The sequence below is a fragment of the Notechis scutatus genome, chromosome 1 (genome assembly GCF_049901735.1).
Source record: "Notechis scutatus isolate UNSWTSFEM ecotype Mainland chromosome 1, rNotScu1.2, whole genome shotgun sequence".
NCBI classification, from domain to species: Eukaryota; Metazoa; Chordata; class Lepidosauria; order Squamata; family Elapidae; genus Notechis; species Notechis scutatus.
In genome coordinates this window covers 227,901,005-227,920,931 of record NC_142009.1, presented here as the reverse complement: position 1 = coordinate 227,920,931, position 19,927 = coordinate 227,901,005, and the positions used below count along the sequence as shown (strand labels likewise).

Below are 19,927 nucleotides of genomic sequence, written 5' to 3'. Positions count from 1 at the left end.
GTTAAAAAATTTAAACCCAATTAAGTTTTGTTAAAATAGGCAGGCGGGTTGTGGGGTTTTTTTTGTTTTTGTTTTTTGAATGACCCTTGGTCTATAATGAAGTTTACCTTTTCTTTTAAAAAGGATTCTTTTAAAGGCATTCTTATCAACTGCATTGTAACTTCCTAAAATAAACCCAAAGTAAAATGGTAGGTCTCATAAAAAGCTGCAATTCTGTTATTTAAATGACAAATGTTGAGGTGGGTAGTGGTTCTTGGCCTTTAATTGTTATCCGGGATGTGCACTAGTAAAAATGGTGTTATCAGTATAGCAATCCAAGTGATCCAACTTCATTCTGACATACACAGAAGATTTTAATCCATGCATGTTGCAAGAATACTTTTAATAACATCTTTGAACCAGATAACAACCACCATTTATCTGATTGGCAGATTTTGTTACTGTTTCTGTGTTGTTGCTAAAGTGCCATTTTATTTTAGTTTTGAAGCACTTCACATATATCTGTTTAATTTTATATGTGAGGAGCTTCCAAAATTTTAAACAGATAAGAGACTAGTCAGCCAAGGGTGAAAAGGAATATTTCTTTTTCCTGTCTCCTACTTTATTAGGGGGAAAGTATGACCTGCTTAAGGATTATTGGTTTGGGCTAAACTAAAACAGTACTGTACAGTTTCTGTGTCATAGGGAAATAACTCTGCCTGATTGGTTTCTTGTTTTTGCTTTTGGAAGTTCCATCTTCGCATTTAAACATCACTTAAATTGTTGTTTATTCCTACATCTGTAAATAAAATGTGCTATCAATTTTTTTCTTTGAATAGATTCATATTTGTCATTGTATAAAGGTGATAGTCTGCGTGATTACAGATTCAGGAGTAGGAGAATTCAGTTTCTTCTTTTGTCGCATATATATGTTCATTACTTAGGGCAATCTATTAATCAGATAGATTAGATAGATACCTTTATATTTGGTTTAAATCCTCAATGTTGGTTTCCCCCAATTCTTGGCAATTTTAAAGTCTCCTATACTAATAGACATTTCACAGCAGAAGCTTCATATGGGAATATGAATTCCTTGCATTGGTTAGTGCCAGCAAGAGCAAGCCCAGCCCATGCAGTGTTCTTTCCATCTTGGCAGCAAGAAACACTGCACTCCCTGCACAAGGCAATGCCAGTAATGTATCCATAGTAACCCCAAGTAAATAAAGCACATCTGAAACGGCAATCGAGTGGGTGGATGTGGGGTGTACAGCAGAAGCATCAGAAACAAGGAGGGGGGAAATATTTAGGAAGAGATGCAAAATCACCTATGATTTTAGCCACATGCTGCTAACACTGAGCAGCAGACTGGTGACTCAGGTTATTTAGTGCTACAGTATATGAAAAAGACAGATGAACATTAAAGCAACATTATTAGAAAAAAATAGCCTTAGTACCTGCTGTTGAATTTTAGGGCCAAATTGTCTGTTTTAAGGTTAAAAGTAAGTCTAATCACAATAGTTGAGCACTGATGCATTAGACATTCCTTTCTGTATGAGTTGGACATTGTAATAGTATGGAAACAATAAAAACTGGATTGTAAAGATAGTCCATATATCTGCACAAATTTTTGTTTTTGTTTTTTTAACTGAAGATGGTATATGCTTTGGGTAGTTGATGTAGATTACAGGTAGCACTATGCAAAACCTTCATTAATAAATGGGACTACTTATTTTTACAGACAGTTACTCTTAAGGATGAATATTAAACGTGTATTGAATAATTTTAAAATGCTATATGAAGTTTAAAGATATATTTTTATTTTCTATGTTCTGCTATAGCTATTGCTTGAAGAGTATTCAAACAGTGATCCCAAACTGGCACTTACTGGAATCCCTATTGTCCAGTGGCCGAAGAGGGATAAGGTAAATAATGGTTCTCTGTGTTTGTTCTAATAACTGGAAAATTTGTGTTGAAAATATAAATCCACTGTGTTAAATCCAGCCTCTTATTTCAGTTAAAGACCCAAGATACAGACTCTTGTTGCTGCCTTATTCCTACAAATGCACATAATTGTAGTATGCAGAAAGTAAAATTAAGGATAACGTACATAGTATTTTTAAAGTGCTGATTTCTAGGAATTATCATTGCCAAAACTCAGAATTAGTTAATGATAAAATAATCCTGTTGTTTAGACATCTTATCTTTGGGAGCAAACTCTTTTCCCTTTGCATACATATTTTTTTTTTCTGTTCCCATGTTTAGAGCTTTTCTGTGATTGAAAGTCTATTATTGCATTGTGGTCTTTTGAAAGAAGAATCTTTGGTATTCTGTGAATCTCTAGATTTAATACCGTTTTCCCCCCTACACTGACAGCTCAAGCTTCAGACTCGGCCAAAGTTAAGATTACCTGCCATCCCTATCACCAAGCCCCATACCATGAAACCAGCTCCACGACTTGCAACTGTGAGACCCACAGTCTCTCCTATAGTATCTGGTGCACGAAGGAGGCGGGTGCGATGTCGTAAATGCAAGGCCTGCCTGCAGGGTGAATGTGGCATGTGTCATTACTGCAAAGATATGAAGAAATTTGGAGGGCCTGGTCGCATGAAACAGTCTTGTATTTTAAGGCAATGCTTGGCGGTAAGTGATGCTACAAGAGAAAAACCAGTTGTCTTTGCAAAAGAAATAAACTTTGATTTGTGTAAATGAAGGGGATGAAGCCTGTAATTCTTTTTGAAAATAACCCTGAATCCGAACCCAAAACTATCCTTGAAGTCCAAATAGAAGTTTCTGGTCTGATTTCTTGTTTTAACTTTGTAGCCCAGACTGCCTCATTCTGTCACATGCGCACTTTGTGGAGAGGTAGATAAGAATGAAGATTCCCAGGACTTTGACAAGAAACTAATGGAGTGCTGCATCTGCAATGAAATTGTTCATCCTGGCTGTTTACAGGTGAGGAGCTCTAAATTCCATACAGACGATTTGATTTGATTTGATTTGATTTGCTATAAGAATGACACCAATGTGAGTCTTACCAACATGGAAATTATTGCTGAGTTTCTCTCTTCTGCAGATGGATGGGGAAGGGCTACTGAACGAGGAATTGCCAAATTGCTGGGAATGCCCAAAGTGTTACAAGGGAGAAGAGGCAGAGAAAGGCCAGGTAAAGAAGTGATTTTTTTTTTTTATTGGTTGTGCATAGTATCCTGCTCTTGAGTAATGAGACAAACTGTTGTTTGTGGAGCGGCTCAATATTTTATGTAGCCTTTATGACTGGGAAGCTGAGATTGGTGCAGCATCTCCGTTTCTTGATTTATTTATGTGAATTGAGAACAATTTGCAGGAAGTGCATCAGTAGTTCTAGCAAGTGAACTTTTGGGTGTTGTTGCAGAAAATACTTGCATCTATTAATGAGCACAAGAGAAACTGCATTGTTCATAATAAGCAGATTGCTCCACAGTTTTGTCTTATGATCTTCCTGGAATCTAGTAAATTATGACATTTTGCCAGGGGGGAAATCAGCATCCAGCTATTAAATAGCAAATACATGACAGTGCAAAAGCTGCAAAGTTGGGCTGCTGGGCCTACTATCCCAACAAAGAACTTTCTAGTGAAAACTGCAAGGTGGTAATCCCTTTCTGAGCATTGCAAGAGCTATTTCCAAATGGGAGAATATTTGGCCTCAGGGTGGCCCTCCAATACTTCATTCCTGTCCTAAGTAACTCAGATCATAGTAGTAAGGAGTCCTTATATGAGACATTGATTATGACGTACTATATATGAAATATTGTTCAGTATAGAAAGAACTTGGTTCATAACCTGAATACTTGCTAGCAGATTAAATCTTGACAAAAAAAGTAGCATCTTCCTAATCTGTATGTTAAACTAGCAACTCAAAGAAGTTGTGTTTTATTTCAGTCTGGAAGAATAGTTGGCTTATTTTTCACATCCATTCATTTGCTGCTTCTGGTACATGTATGCTGTACGCTATTGAAACTTCCTAGTTATATTTTGTACCTTGGCATAGATAATCTTGAATATATATCGCTTTAAACTTTGGTAACATTTGTATGATCAGTACAGATAATTTGAGACCAATTGGAAGAAGAAAATATATTGCATTCAAATGAATTAAAGGGTTTGTAGAAGAAAGGTGGTTCTGGTCACAGTCAGTTAAATTTATAGGACATTCAACTCCCAGCAACTTTGGATGGTTAACAATTTGTTAAAAACATTTAAAAGGTAACAAAACAAGAAATGCAAAAAAGAAAAGAAAGCAGAGGAAAAACTTGGGTGGGAACAAGGAAAAGGAAGCAAAGGAGCATTAACCATCTCACCAAAGATCTGGGCAAAGAGCCAATATGTTGAGGGCCTTTTGAAAAATCAGTAGAGTGGTTTTGAATCTTAGAGGGGGAACCACATCCCAGAGGACAAGTATTGCTACAGAAAAGGTGCACTTCTGGGGTCTACAAATCCTGCCAGATTGAACCAGCCAGGCAGATAGTATGGAAAACCGGTAGTCTCTCAAGTAAATCCTTCAAAAATTAGTTGTGAGGAAGTTAGAACTCCATATAGAACAGCTACGGGAATATGCTTTCCTTAAAAATCTGAAGACTTTATCATGATCAAACCAATTGCACCCTGTGGCTTTGCTCACAGTCACTCAAGCCTTGATCACTTCCCATCTAGATTACCACAATACTTCAACTGGTCCAGAATGCGGCAGAGCGGATAGTAACAGGGATTCATAGGTTTGCCCTCATAGCACTACTATTGTGCAAGCTGCACTGACTTCCAGTTCATTTGCAAGTGGAAATAAAGGTACTGGTCATCATCTTTAAAGTCCCATATTGCATGAAGCCAAGTTATCTGTGGGGAGGACCTCCTTTCTGTAAGGATATTGACCAAATCAGATAGGTCAGGACGCTCCCCTAAATACTATTTAATAGGAGAAAGGAAACATTTCCCATGGCAGTCCTTACCCTATGGGCATCTTGTCCCCTGAAGTTTGACAGGCTTCCATCTTTTTAGCCTTCTTAAAGACCTGGCTTTCCCCCCAAGTATAGGGAGTGGCTTAGATAATGGCACATTAACAAGGATTGGCACCAGATTTTTCTTGTTCTGATGTTTTATGTATTGACCAGTTGTTTTTTGACAGTTTTTAAAAATGATTTTATATGTCTCTTTAGTTTTTGATCAGGAGCCACCCACAGTTGGCTGAAAGATGGACAGTTATAGAAGTGTTTTAAATAAATGATGACTGCAATAATATAGATCTCCATGTGTTTCTCCGAGCTTCTCCCTAAATAAGGTGTAATTCTGCCACAGAACTAAATGTCAAAATTTAATATGAAACAGAAATAACTTGGTAATTTGCATTATATATTACAGAAATGCAATTTGCATTACATCTATAGATCCTGATGCTTAATCAATAGTGCAGGTTGGAAGTCCAATTTGTGTCCATTTTATTTCACAAAGGAAAATTATATAAGCTGGAAAGGCAAACTTTGTGAAGAACAGCAATTTTAATAATGTATTAAACACATATGTCAGCGGGTCAAAGCAGTAAAGGAGCAACTTGAATCACTTTCATGAATATTACCAGTTACAAAAGGAGAAGGAAGGAAACAATTTTGTGCTTTGCAATCTAACTTCTTGTCTGGGAATAGCAGGAAGGGAAGGGAGGAAAAACCCAGACAAAAAGGCTGGGGGTGGGGTAGTGATGAGGAGGGAAATAAAAAAAAAGTACTGCAGTAGAAAGCTGTGGAGATAAGGAGAAACAATGGGAAAAAATAAGGAAATAAAATGAAAGAAAGGACAAAGTCTGCTAAGGAAAGAAGAGATAAAAATTATGTTCGTAACAAAAATACAGCCCCTTTCTTCTGTACTTATAATCAAGCATACTTAAAAATCTAAAAATTCTATAGCAGCTATGTTTGCATAACTGGTAGCATAGTAGGTTGTTCCTGCTAAGAAACTGGCAACTCTTTCCACTGAGGCAGTACCGGCTTCTTTAAGCGCTGTAGGGTGTTCTCTTTGCTTTGTGCTTCCTTTTCTTCGTGTTTCATCCATATAACTTTATCTCTGCTTCCTTTCTGTGCCACACAGGAAATGAAGAGTGATAACACAGCCTGTCTTTTCTCCTTTTGCTCTTGATATCTCACATGATGCTGCTATCCTTGCACTTTCCCTAAGGGAAAAGACATGTTTAATTGTTTATTTTTAAATTTGAAAGTATTAAAGTGCAAAGAGGAGTTCTCAATCTTTGCTGAGACATTAGTACATCAAGTGTCGTACTGGGACCTCTAACCGTCAGCCTTTTAATGTAGTAAATCAGTGTATATTTCCCATTCTGCTTTATTTTTCTACTTGAACAAATGTAGGCTTCTTCTTGGCAATCATAGAAAGGAAAAGAGAGGGATTTCGAGTATCATATTTATCCCTGATCTATGGCATTCGTTCCAAGGCCCAAACTCCTATTTGATATTTAAATGGTAACTTAATATCACTCACTTTTTAGAAACGGAAAATGGATGATGGTGATGATGACACAGTTCAAGCCAAAGTCCTGCGTCCCCTGCGAAGCTGTGAGGAACCTCTGACTCCACCACCCCACTCTCCTACCCCAATGCTGCAGCTGATCCATGATCCTGTGTCACCTCGAAGCATAGTGACACGGTCCTCTCCAGGGGCAGGTCCTAGCGACCATCATGGTGCCAGTCGAGATGAACGCTTTAAGAGACGACAGCTGCTTCGACTACAGGGCACAGAACGTACAGTTGTGCGGGAAAAGGAAAACAACCCTAGTGGCAAGAAAGAGCTTTCAGAGGTAGAAAAAGCCAAGCTTCATGGTTCATATCTCACAGTCACATTGCAAAGACCTACCAAAGACATGCATGGCACTTCAATTGTACCCAAGTTGCAGGCAATCACTGCCTCCACTAATATGAGACACTCCCCCCGTGTGGTCATGCGCCAAAGTTCAGCCAGGACACCCCAGCGGGGTGGAGATGAAGAAGTAGCAGAGGAGGAAGAGGAAGATGACAGTGCAGATGAAGAAGAAGAGAATGCTGAGGAAAATGGGGCAGCCAGGCTAAATGGACAGGGGGGCAGGGCATCGGATGGTGAGGAAATCTGGATGCAAAAGGAAGTATGGATGTCTGTCTTCCGATACCTTACTCGCAAGGAGCTTTGTGAATGTATGCGTGTATGCAAAACCTGGCACAAATGGTAAGTGTACAGAAATTATTGCCAGAGCAGTTTTTACAGCTCATTTCTGTAATGCCTTTATTTTTCACAGTGACTTACACAATCCTTACATACCACCCAAAAAACATAGATCAGGTTGTATTTGCTGGGCCTCAACTGACAGATTTATGAATAAGCAGAAATGGGGATACAGAAATGGAATAAAGATATTTATGCAACAATATTTGTCTATACACGATGTCTAGAATGTGCATATCGGTTCCATGCTCAAGTGACAATTTGGGGAAAAAAATAAACGTGCAGATTGTAAATAATTGTTTTGCTAGTAATAGCTGAAAATGGAATCATGTTCATTGGAAGCATATATTCTGGACTGATCTGGTGTAATATTTTACATGCCACAGTCTGGGCATGACTTAAGTATGCTACAATATTCTAAAGAGAACTGCCATCTGGTGCATTTTAAACTCCCTGAATTCTTAGTTTTGTGTTCAAGCATTTATATATCAACGAAAGATGGTTCTGTTCTATCAGTAAATATTTAAAGCACTTTGCTTTGATTTTTTGTTGATATCTTTCAGTGCAAAAAGCTAGCTATGAAGCTTTTAAGTGTACAGCACTTAATATTGGAATATGTATGAGTTCACATTACAAATCTCTGCAACTGAAATATTCGATCTGGGTGTATTGCTACACAATTCTTTGGTCTGCATAGGTTTCAGACCTGCCTCTTCGGTCCCTTTATAGTGGAAAAAAAATCTGACCTCAGCCTGCCACAGGATCTGGTTTATATATTTAGGTTGAAGTCAAACAGCAAGCATGAACCATCATTTAGATTTTTTCTAGTTCTCTTCTGTCTTCGTGCTTTGAATGAGATATTTTCATATGTAGTGAACATGCATCTATCATCTATCTTATCTATAGGAATTGGGAGGGAGTAAATGTGTCAGTGATTATCCAGAAAAATGGTTCTTATCACTGAAAAGCTTCATAGATCCAAATGCACTATTTGAAAGATTATTGACCTAACTACTGTAAAAAGCCATGTCCAACCTTATACTTGTAAATAGAAAAGGTTAACTTTCATATAAAAATAAAAGTGTGTGTGTGTGTGTGTAGTGAAGAATTGGAAGGTAACTATGGCCAAGACAGAAAAAAAATAAGCTTATATCCATATGATATCTCAAGCTATGTCTTTCCTATCTAGACTTTGTTTCAGAGTATATACTGATGCACTCCACTATAATAATCTTAGACTTGCCCCCAAAAGATAGTGGTGAGAGACTTGTCAAGAACTGTTATATAAGTGATGTAGGAAAGTATGTTCTCTGCCTAAATCAATATATTTGATAGGTGCGGTGATAGGAGATTGTGGACAAAGATTGACTTAAGCAGGTATAAGTCCATCACACCCATGGCTCTTAGTGGTATAATCAGGAGGCAACCAGTCAGCCTTGACCTCAGCTGGACCAATATTTCTAGAAAACAGCTTACCTGGCTCATCAACAGATTACCAGGTATGTACCTTCATCAGGTTAGATGCATCTTTCTGTCAAAGCCTCACATTAAAGGTTTCCCATTGAACAGATTAATTTCCTATGATAGCTGATCACTAAGGTTGGTTGTGAAAATAGTTCAGGATTCTGAATATCATAATATGACATTCATTTGCTTTCCCAAAGATAACCATAGATTAGATTTGTTACTTTGGCCTAATTCTTAACAAGCTATGAGGCAAATGTTAATGGGTTATCAAAGAAGCATTGTTCTTACAATACAGATATTGTTTTTATACTGTGGACTTCAGCAATGATCAACTATTGCCTCACATTTACAATCTGGAATGAGGGCTCAAAGTAGAAGTCCAGTAGCTGGGGTCCTGGACATATATACAGAAAATTTATTTAAAAGATTTTCACATCTATCATTCAACAGGCCTCAAAGACCTCATCTTGGCAGGCTGCTCCTGGTCAGCAGTATCTGCTCTCAGTACCTCTACCTGCCCCCTTCTCAGGACCCTCGATCTTCGGTGGGCAGTAGGAATCAAGGATCCTCAGATTCGGGACTTGCTGACACCTCCATCAGATAAACCCAGTATGTTTGTTTGCCATTTGCACACAGCAGGAATTTCTGGAGAGCTTGTGGGTGACAGACAGATTGATAATGAGTAGGAGAATTAAAGGGGGAAGTTTGGGGCTGAAATATACGATAGTTGTTTTTTGTGCCCTTTCAATGTTATTGTGTATCATACAATAGGTCAAGACAATCGCAGCAAACTCCGTAACATGATAGACTTCCGATTGGCCGGGCTGGATATTACTGATGCCACACTCCGGCTCATCATTCGCCACATGCCTATGCTCTCGCGACTTGATCTTAGTCACTGCAATCACCTTACAGACCAGTCAGCCAACCTGTTAACAGCTGTGGGATCTTCCACACGAAACTCACTCACCGAAATTAATATGGCAGGTATGTGCACTTGCATTTTTAAAAAATACATCTCTGCATTCTACCCTGGCAAGAACCACTGGCCTGCATGATCTCTGGTTTCTTGCCCTGTGGTTGCAGAAGAGGGCAATTTTAAACAGATAGTGATCTCTTTTACTCTCAAGTCACAAACGTATCTTTCAGAACCCAAAGGCCTGTGAAAGTTTGAGGTGCTTATCTTCCATATTTCATAGGCTTTTCCTCCAGTCTTTATTAAATGTGAATATAGCAAAACAGTCACCAGAGGTAAAAAAATTACCCTGCGTGTATTTGAACTTGGATAGTATTCCATTACAAATATTTTTTGAGAAATGCATTTGAAGTAGCATGTTAAAATTAAATCCTGTATAGTGCAAGCATTTTATTGATTGTTGCAAATCCACATTCAATAACAATTGGCACATAACCCCGAAGGAAAATAATCATTTACAAAATGGTAAGAGTTCAATAGTACTTGTCTTATTCCATAACAGCTTGTCTAATTGCTAATTGTGTCAGCTTGAAGAACTGTTCTGTTACATGCTTAACTGATCAGATCAGACTGTATAAAAGATTAGGAACTGCTAATGAGGAAATACTCTTTAAATGCGTGTTTCGGTATTCTTGTGCATTTTATCTCTTCTGCTCTGTAATATTTTTACCCATTGAAGAAGTGAGTGTGAGAGCCAGTTTGGTGTAGTGGGTGAGGGTGCTGGCCTAGAAACCAGGAGACTATGAATTCTAGTCCCAAAATAGGCATGAAAGCCAGCTGGGTGACTTTGGGCCAGTCACTGTTAACTCACCTCTCCTCACAGGGTTGTCCTGGGGAAAAGAGGTGGTGTAAAAAGAGTATTGTATGTGTTTGTACATTAAGTTACTTGTAAAGTAATAAAGGCAGGATAAAATGTAATAAAGAAGTGAATATTATGTGTATCATACTGCCTTACTTTCCATAGGTTGCAATAAGCTCACAGACCAGTCCCTGCTGTTCCTGCGACGCATCTCTAATGTCACTCTGATAGATCTGCGTGGCTGCAAACAGATCACCCGCAAGGCCTGCGAGCACTTCATTTCAGACCTGTCAATCAACAGCCTCTATTGCCTGTCAGATGAAAAGCTGATCCAAAAAATCAGCTAGAAATTTGCCACAGAAAGACTGAAGAGAAGGAAAGATCCCAGACAACCCCTCTCGGAGAGCAGATCCTCCCTCAGTTTACCCCATCTCTACAGTCAGGAGACATGCCAGCCTGATTGTGATTGTAATGACCCTCCTCTACTTGGGATTTCTGTAAACCAGAAAATCCCACCAGGCAGTTGAGTAAGTGGCAGCAAGAAGAGATGGACAGTTGCTCTTGTCGGGGTACTTGCTCATCAGCTACATGCTCTTAACTTTTTGTAGCCGCTTTTTCAGGGGGAAACACGACCTTTTCTCTCCACCTTTTTCCCTTCTCATAAATCCTGTGAAAACAAATTATACTTCCTCATCAGATAATGGGAAACGTGACCTGGATAGTATAAAACAGGTGCATTTCTGCTCCGTTTCTTTACTGTCTTGGTATGCAGTTTTGTTACTAAGTCTTCAAGAGTTACTAAGACTTGAGAGTAACTGCTCTTGCCCACCACATTCTGCTAAGCTTCCTTTTCTCACTCACCAGCAGCTGAATGGGCAGCTACTGCATTGTGCCGATTACTCAGAACTACGTGTCCGCAGTTAGTGATGCCTGCTTTTGTAGTGAGGTTCAGTTTGCAGGCGTCTCCCAACTTAAGGCTAGTGAGGGGATGGCGGAAGTTTCAGAATAAGGAAGCCATGTTCTTATCCTAGATTATCCCAGAAAAGGGAGAGGGTGTCAAGACAAGCATGTTCTACCTTTCCTGCTATGAAAGGGTGGCAGCATTTGTGTAGAGAAAAAGCTGCAGTATAGCTTGAAGGCTTCAGGGGCATCTATTTGGGATTTCTAACACCAGCAGAAATGGTCTCTGTTGTTCCATATGTCTGCTGAAATTGGCATTCTTAGAGATGCTGGCTAGAACAAATGCCTGCATCCTGCGGGGTGCATAGCTGTTGGCTCTTGAGCTGAGAGACGGGTTAATGCTCCATTAGCTGCCTCTCTTCCTTTGCAATGAATGGCCGGTCCAAAGAACTTCTCTCTTGGGCAGCAGAGAGCTTTTTGCACTTTAGAAAGAAAGGTAATATTTTGGATCCCTATTTTATTTTCCCCTGCTTGAGTGACTGGACACTCCTTCCAGCTGTCTGAGTTTGTCAGGGTTTGAATGCACACTTTGCACTCTGCTCTCTTCCCCATAGTGATAGCACAAATTGGACTGCCCTTCCCCCTGGCCTCCCCCTCTGATCTTCAAATGGCAAAAAAAAAGCAGCTCTCCTGTGTTTGTGCAGCAAGGGAAAGGAGGGAGAGTGGTTACAGAATTGGAGGAAGACCCTTGCTGCTGCTTCTGAAGCAATAAGGGAGGGGGAGGAATCCACCCACGACTCTCCAAATCTTGCCCAGCCTAATTGCATTGAATGCTGTGGCAACTGAGCCTCGGGGAAGACTGACTTCCCCTGCACTAATGGGGATGATGGGGTGAGGGAGACACATTTAGATCTACTGAAATCCAATGGTTCCCCCCCTCACTTCCATATGAGGAGCAGGCTTCTTTGCCAAGAGGACAATGCTAGTGTGATGAGTTCCAGAGTGCCTCAATATACAGGAGCTTTGCTGCAAATTGAATTTTTCTGCAAAAATGCCCACTGATCTCCTAGAAGTGGAAACTTTCTGCCTTGTTGTATTGGCTCCTGTGGAAAAAAAAAATTGTAGAACCAACCTTTTTGTGCTTTTTTGTTTGTTTGTTTCCAAGAGGAAGGTGAGAATAGCCATAAATAGGAGATTCAAGTGCATCTGCCCAGATAACTCCCACATTGAGTTTTTCTACACTCTGGGTATTTTATGTTTTTGTTTTCTCAAAAGTGGGAGCACCTTCATAACTCTCCATGTGCATTGATCAGCCTGAGAAGTGCTGAACTGCAGCAAGTTGGCATGACAGGAGCATTAGTCTGGGAGGAATCTCGTCCTGCGGCAAGAGGGATGAAAAAGCATCAGCAGACTGATTGGGGAGGGTGGGTATTGTGAGTTTAGGTTTTATTATCCTACAGCCTTCTCAGAAATGGCCCTCAAATGACTGTGGCTTAAGAGACTTAAAGCAATTGTGAAACTTCATTGCCTAAACTGATCATCGCTTCAGAGGGCAAGTGGTGACACAAAGGAAAGAAAAATTATATATAAAATCACTTGGTGATTTAAAAAAGAAACAAAAGAAGACAAACATGCTCCCTAAATAAAACTCCCTAAGAAAGTCACTATTGTCTAAAAGGGTTTGGTTGTTATTTTGTGTTTTTCTTTTCTTTGGTTGGTTTGTTTGAAGAAATTGTAAATATATATTTTTTTTGTTGCTAACTTAGAGTCAATCTCCAATGTTGTGCTTCAAAATTAAATGTAAGCATTAAGGGTAAAAGAAACCAAGTCTTGCGCTCTCGCGGTTGACATGTTTAGGGTTGGGGAACATTTGGGGCTAAAGGGGAGGGGACCTAGTTGGGATTTTTCATTTTCTAATCATTTGCCAATAACAGTTTTAAAGAATCTTTCCTCAAACATATTACCACAGATCTGAGGCACAAGTGAAAGGGGGAAGAAAAGATACCAGCCTCTGAAGGGAGACTTTGTTTCAATGGGGTGGATTTTGGAATAAACATTTCAAGAAAAAAATATGTGGGGTCTGCATATTGATTACCCTTGATTTGAGCAGCATTGTAACAGCATGAATGAGAAAACTCAAGTTGTCTAATCCACTATGCATTTTTCCTTCCCACATTTACTATCTTATGAATTCTGCACTATTAAAATGATATATGCTAGCAATACTTTAGCCAGAAAAATTTTAGCTTGTATCGGTAGTAGACATTTGCTCTATCTGCATAACTTTGCAAATCTTAGTGACGTTATAGTGCATTCATAATTAGCAGTTCTAACAAAGGGCACTAAGCTACATACACAAAGCACTGAAATCATATTTTCAATCATTTATTTTGTCTGACCAATTCCAGCTTCCAAAATTGAAGCAAATGCTATTTTGATACTTTAAAGTACATTTGAGGTCATCAAAATTTAGGAACTCTAGGCTCAATATTCTAAGCCAGGAGTTTCAAACTCACGGGCCAGGTGCATCACACGCTGGCCACGCCCAGTTTAGCAAAGGGGAGGAAATTGCAATTCGTCATGGGATGATGCTGTAACGACGCGGGTTTGGCACCCCTGTTCTAGGCCAATACCTGTGGTTTTGTTTATCCCCTATACATTGATGGCAGTTGAACATACATGGAGCACACTTCTTGGAATAAATATGCTGCATGAGCTAGAGGAGTTTATTCTGAAATGTTATAAAAGCACTGGAATATGGCCATATTCTAAAAAATTCTATCCATATTTCGTATCTTAACGACATTTAAGATTATAAATAATGTTTACAGCCCTTATTTCCTTGCTTTTTAATTTCTCTGAATTCTTGAGATTCTATATGATCTACAATCTGTTTATTTTATACAAAAGAGTAAATATATTGTACAAGTAATACTGGGATGTTGATGTCTTCTGGATAAAAGGTGCTAATTAATAGGAGTTGGATTTATAAATATTTAACGTACTTTGGTGGGATGTAACATGTAACATACAGATTATTCATGCTGATTTGTTTTAATTCATGGTGTTTTATTCCTGTCAACCTATACCTGATCTTTTGTGCATCAAAAGCTACAATTTGCTAGTACAAAAATAGCAAATTGGTTTCTTCAAAACCTACTACAAAACCAGGATTAAGCAAACATCTATGATTTGGTATTTAAATTTACTTTAAAGCTATCCTGGGAATACAATCCGTGCAGTAAGCAAAAATAAAGGAATAAAATAGCAATTCTATCAATAAAATCTGGGGAAGATTGTTGGTGCCAGCAAGTACGAACCTTATTAACCAGATTAAGGAAATTAAACCTGATGGTTGAAAATATCTCTGACAGGGCTCTCTTTGAGCATTAAATATAAATGGATCTCTGTGACATTAAAATGACAGAAAGGAGTTGCACAGAAAAATTCTTGGAATGTTTGTAGATGGCTCTGATTAGACACAAAACTTGGGGATAGTTTCAGGAAATGCCATACATAAAAGAGCAAGGAGAATCTATTTGGTGCAGTGGTTAAGGGATCAGGCTAGAAATTAAGAAACGAGTTGTAATCCCATGTTAGACGTAAAGCCAGCTGGATGACCTTGAGCCAGTCCCTTTCAACCCCAGCAAGAAGGCAATGGCAAAATCATTTTTGAAACACCTTGCCAAGAAAAGTGCACAGACTTGTTAGGCAGTCACCAGGAATGACTCAAAGGCACCAAATAAATCCAGAAAAGCATTTTATTTAGTAAGTTTCAAAACCAATTACTTTTTAGAACAATACAAAGGAGAAAGTTAATGCCTTCCACAAATATGTAAAGTTATTTTGAAATAAGGGGAGATCTGGGTATAAAATAAAAACCTGAAGTTTTCTTTAGCTGGGAAATCATTAGTTATGGACTATGTGGTCTAGTAACCTTCATCCATCAAAGGCAGTAAGTATCGGGTGGGCTTCAAAAATGTTAGCAACAGGTTCTCTGCCCAGTTGCTGGGTAGGCATGGCCTAGTTGGCCTGCACCACAGCAGGGGGAGCGTTTTTGCCCTCCTTGGGCTCTGGAGGCTCTCTGGAAGCCAGAAACAGGCCCATTTCTGAACTTCTGGGAGGCCTGTTTTTCGTCCTCCCCGAGCCTCCACGTTCACCCTGCATTTAACCTGCATCCAAAACGGGTCGAGTGGGGACTCAGCATAGGGGAGGAGTGGGTGGGGCCAGCGAGGAGTGGGACTTGGGGGTTCTCTGAACTGCACAGAATCTTAGCTAGGGGCTCTCCAGAACCCCTGCGAACCCCCAGCAGCACATCCTGGTAAGTATTTATGTATGTACATAGTCTGCGTCTTTTGCACCTTTAAAAGCACTAACTTAATTCCTGCTGTTTTCCTCTTCCTGTTAAGCCACTGCCATCTTTCTCACCTAATGAGTATCTATTGCTCTCTGCCCCTCATTCTTTCCCCTCTACTCAGGGGTGGGATTCAAATTTTTTAACAACTGGTTCTGTGGGCATGTCTAAGGTGGTGGGCATGGCTTGGTGGTCATGTGACTGGGTAGACATGGCTTGGTGGTCATGTTATTGGCTGGGTGTGGCCAACTCAATATCATTCACATCTAGGCACGCATCTCCTTGCCTGGCCTCATGACTGGAGATGCTGCAACAGTCCTAAGTGGAAAAGGGTCATAAGTCACTTTTTTCAGGGCAATTGTAACTTTGGTCACTCCACACAAGCATTGCATCAGCAAAGGAGAGGGGGGAACTCCAGAGACGGTCCTGAGACAGGAAATCCAGTCCTGCCAAGTATGTAATAAGGGTTAACGGAGAGGCAGTTTCTGTAAGCAACACCAGGATGTTTCCTTCCTGCCTTCCTTACAGGATTAGGCCAGTAATTTCTTCTAACAACCGGTTCTCTGAACTGCTTAGAATGTTAACAACCGGTTCTAGAGAATAGGTGCAAACTGGTAGAATCCCACCCCTGCCTCTACTCCAAAAACATATCCATTCTACCAAAACTTAAGTTTCCTCTAAGCAACAGTTACAATTTATTTCCAACCTCTGGCATCCCTTAAACTTCATTCCAGAATCCAATTGTCTAAATTCAGAATTTTTTATTCTCATTCAGGGATGAGATATTAGAGGGCAGTGCCATTTTTATATATTATAATATCAAGCATGAATGACCTAGCTTGTACAATGTTCTCGGTCATATTATGCTTTGTTTGGTTTGAGCTATGTGTGAGTTGCAAGCCATAGTTTATAGGTTAGTACACTTCAGCCATCAAAAGTAGCATATTGCAAATCTCATCAGGTTTTATAACCAATTCTTCTTTTGGGGGAAGGTTTGGTTCTCTCACTTCAATAAAGACAGCAATACTAAAAATGGCTTAAGTGTAAAAAGTACTTAAGTGTAAAATCTAATGCCTGCATGTCTGTAAGTAAGCTCCACTGAGTTAAATGAGAACTGCTTCTAAAAGGATGCACACCAGATTGCATGGGAGGTCAGAAGAACTTTGCTGAACAACACTAAAAACTGCAGTTTATGACATCCAACAAGTAGCCTGGAAAACTAGCAATGGGGTTTTAATGCTTGTGCTTTTTGGTTTGCTCTAAGAAGGAAAGAGTGTGTTAATTTTAAAAAATTACCAGTGTTTGTGAAAAAGTTACTCTCCAGAAAATACTTTAAAAGCACACTATTTGTAGTTTACAAGATCGCTCGGTCGTAGTATGCAGACATCATATGGGACAGATAAAGAATTAGCCATTTAAATTTGAGAGACTTTACACTTTACCTCAGATGATAGTAAAATGGAATGCCTGTGTGTGTGTGTATATCTACAGCTATCTAGAGATTCATTCATCCCTCCACCCTTGGAGAAAATGCCTGTTTGTTTATAGTGGGACCCATGTTATTTGATAGAATGAATGATGGGAAGATAGAAAAGGTTGAGAACTGCTTTAGGAGATTATAGGCCTAACTTATTTCTCAAGTGCACAGGCTGAAGATTCTATTTTTATCATATTCTTTAGCCAGGGTGGATTTTTCCAGTATCTGATCTTGCTGTATAGAAATCCAGTCTGGTTCATTGGTTATACATGCTTAACCATGCTAAATACATCTATACTTCTATCCATTTTTATTTTTAAATAGCCATGTTATTGATAAAAACCTAAAGGCTTTAAAATGTTAAACTTTTGTAAGTAAACAGTTTTTCAAGTTCAAATTTACCATACTAAATCTTTAAATCTGTATAGCGCTGCTCTTTAAAAAGTCCAAGCTCTTTTAACATTCAAAGGAGAAGCATTTTTTTAATTGGGGGGATATTTCATATTACTTCTTTATAAATTATTGAAGAAAAAATAGCAGAAGCATCCTCTGCCAACATTTGTTCTTTATCAAATTAAACAAGAAGAGAGCTGTGGAGAGTCCATTTCCTGATTAGAGTTTGAGATTGGAAAGCAGAAATCTTTGAACTGAACCCATGCTTCCTTGTACAGAACAAGAGTTCTAGACTTATCTACGTTACGAGAATCTTGGGCTGGAGCTTCTCAGAAGTTATGTAAGATGAATGGTGGATAGCCAAGGGTAGCAGATCAAGAAAATGGCAGTAAATCCCTCTTCCCGTGTAACTGGTACATTGTTTAGCACTTAAAGCACTAGAAATTGGATGCATACATACACATACATCCAGTTTCAAAGATATGAATTTGAGAACAAGTTCTCTAATAGGTTTAAATAACCGAATGGATTAAAATCTTTTAGATAACCAGGTCTTAAGTATTTAAGGGTTGCGGAATTGAACATTAGGTTTGACAATGGACTGGTAGCTAGAACACTAACATGATTGAGTACATCTTACTACACACTAACATGACTGAGCACATCTTGCTACACCATCAACTCAGCTTATGGCAATCTCATGTGTTCAAGTTTTCTGACTCCCATCAGCATTGAGTATTTGCATTTCATTTCATTTGCATTTTACAGTAGAACTAGCTTGGAGGGATCTAGAGCATGGATAATTGTTACTACATCCAAGTACAAGTAATCTAAGTAATCGTCACTGTCACCATTATAAGTGGGATGGGGAGGGTTTGGTCCCTTTACTTGTTAATTGGGTGTGATTGCTGTGCCGTGCCATTTTGTGACTTGGTTGATTTTTCAAGGCATACTGATGCCTTGTTTAAAACTAAAATGGTTATTACAATGCTACAAGATGATAATTACAAGCCAGCGCTTGTAAATATTGCTTACGGCTCCTGCTGCTACCTGATCAGGATGTGCATACAAACTCTGCTGATCCTTCAAGAGGAATGCAATTCATCTAGAACTAACTGCATATTATTGTCCAAAGGGGCTAGTTTTACAGAATCTCCATTTTTTTCCAGACTTTAAGTATATGCTCTTGTCAATAAAAAAGCCACTGACTAAGTGCTTATTTAGTTAATTATTCTGTTCTCAAAGCTGTTAGTACCTTGGAAATCCACAAGTCTTGAAAGCAATAAGCTTTCTCTCTTAGCAACCAGTACTGAGTGACATTCCACCTCCAATACTGATGGTTATAGATAATTGCAGCTATTAGTCATTGATAGTTATATCTTCCATTAATGTGTCTACTCCACTCTTTAAGCCTGAGCTGATAGCATAGCATATTGTGATGGCAAATTTTACTGTGTAGTTCAGTGCAGTGTAAAGCTATTCCTACTGGTCTTGAAGCTTGAATCATTCAGATGCATTAATGGCCCATACTTCTAATTATTATTGTTATAAGAGCAAGATGTTAGTCTTGGCATTTTTATTCACCTATCAGGTCTTTCCCAAGGACCTGGGAGAAAGAATGAGTGTTAATTCAAGGAGACAAACACTTAATACTCCTGCCTCCTGTTTTCCCCACAACTACCCTATGAGATAGGTTGGGCTGAGAGTGTGACTGGCCCAAAATCAGTCAAGCCAGTTTTCATGCCTAAGGTGAGACTAGAATACCCCTGATTTCTAGGCCAGCACCTTCGCCACTGCATCAAACTAGCCACAACTGAGCTTATTTATCCTTTGGGGGAGAGAGTTTTGATCCGTATTCTGAATGTTTTATACACAATTCTGTGAAATGGGTGTCAAACTCGCATTGTCATGGCATCACATGATGTATCGCAACTTTTTCCCCCTTCACTAAGCCGGGGGTGGGCGTGCATCTGGCCCCGCAGTCCACGAGTTTGACAGCCCTGCTGTAAAAGCAAACATTTATTTTGTAGCCACTTGGGTAATTATTTCAACATAGATTTGGCTTTAAAAAAAATAAAAATACAAACAAAGCCAACTCCCAAAGAAAGTCCTGTAATTCCTTTCTTAGTGAATCACCAGCTATTTGAGCCCCATCAGGGAATATCCTGATGTTTGGATTTTCTAAAAATGCTTATTCCCCAAAGCATAGAGATTATTTTCAAATTCTTTTCCTGTTTTAACAATCTTAATTAATTGGAAGTTAGTTACATGACATAACTGCTCAGAACCTAAGCAATTTGGAAGTGCATTAATATTTCGATGGTAAATCTCTAGGGGATATGAGGGGTGTAA

At 39.1% G+C, this 19,927-nt stretch overlaps 1 protein-coding gene across 4 annotated transcripts in view; it reads left to right on the top strand.

The window, feature by feature from the left end:
* Positions 1–13,112, top strand: part of KDM2A (lysine demethylase 2A) — a 74,136-nt gene extending 61,024 nt beyond the window's left edge. For all 4 annotated transcript variants that reach the window (XM_087950485.1, XM_087950486.1, XM_026686603.2 and 1 more), the window contains exons 14-22: positions 1,818–1,901; positions 2,353–2,619; positions 2,800–2,931; positions 3,053–3,142; positions 6,503–7,212; positions 8,545–8,708; positions 9,127–9,285; positions 9,448–9,663; positions 10,617–13,112. In XM_087950485.1, coding sequence (XP_087806611.1) covers positions 1,818–1,901; positions 2,353–2,619; positions 2,800–2,931; positions 3,053–3,142; positions 6,503–7,212; positions 8,545–8,708; positions 9,127–9,285; positions 9,448–9,663; positions 10,617–10,798 — 2,004 coding nt within the window. In that variant the 3' untranslated portion in view covers positions 10,799–13,112. The remainder of the gene's footprint in view (positions 1–1,817; positions 1,902–2,352; positions 2,620–2,799; positions 2,932–3,052; positions 3,143–6,502; positions 7,213–8,544; positions 8,709–9,126; positions 9,286–9,447; positions 9,664–10,616) is intronic.
* Positions 13,113–19,927: the final 6,815 nt, after the last annotated feature.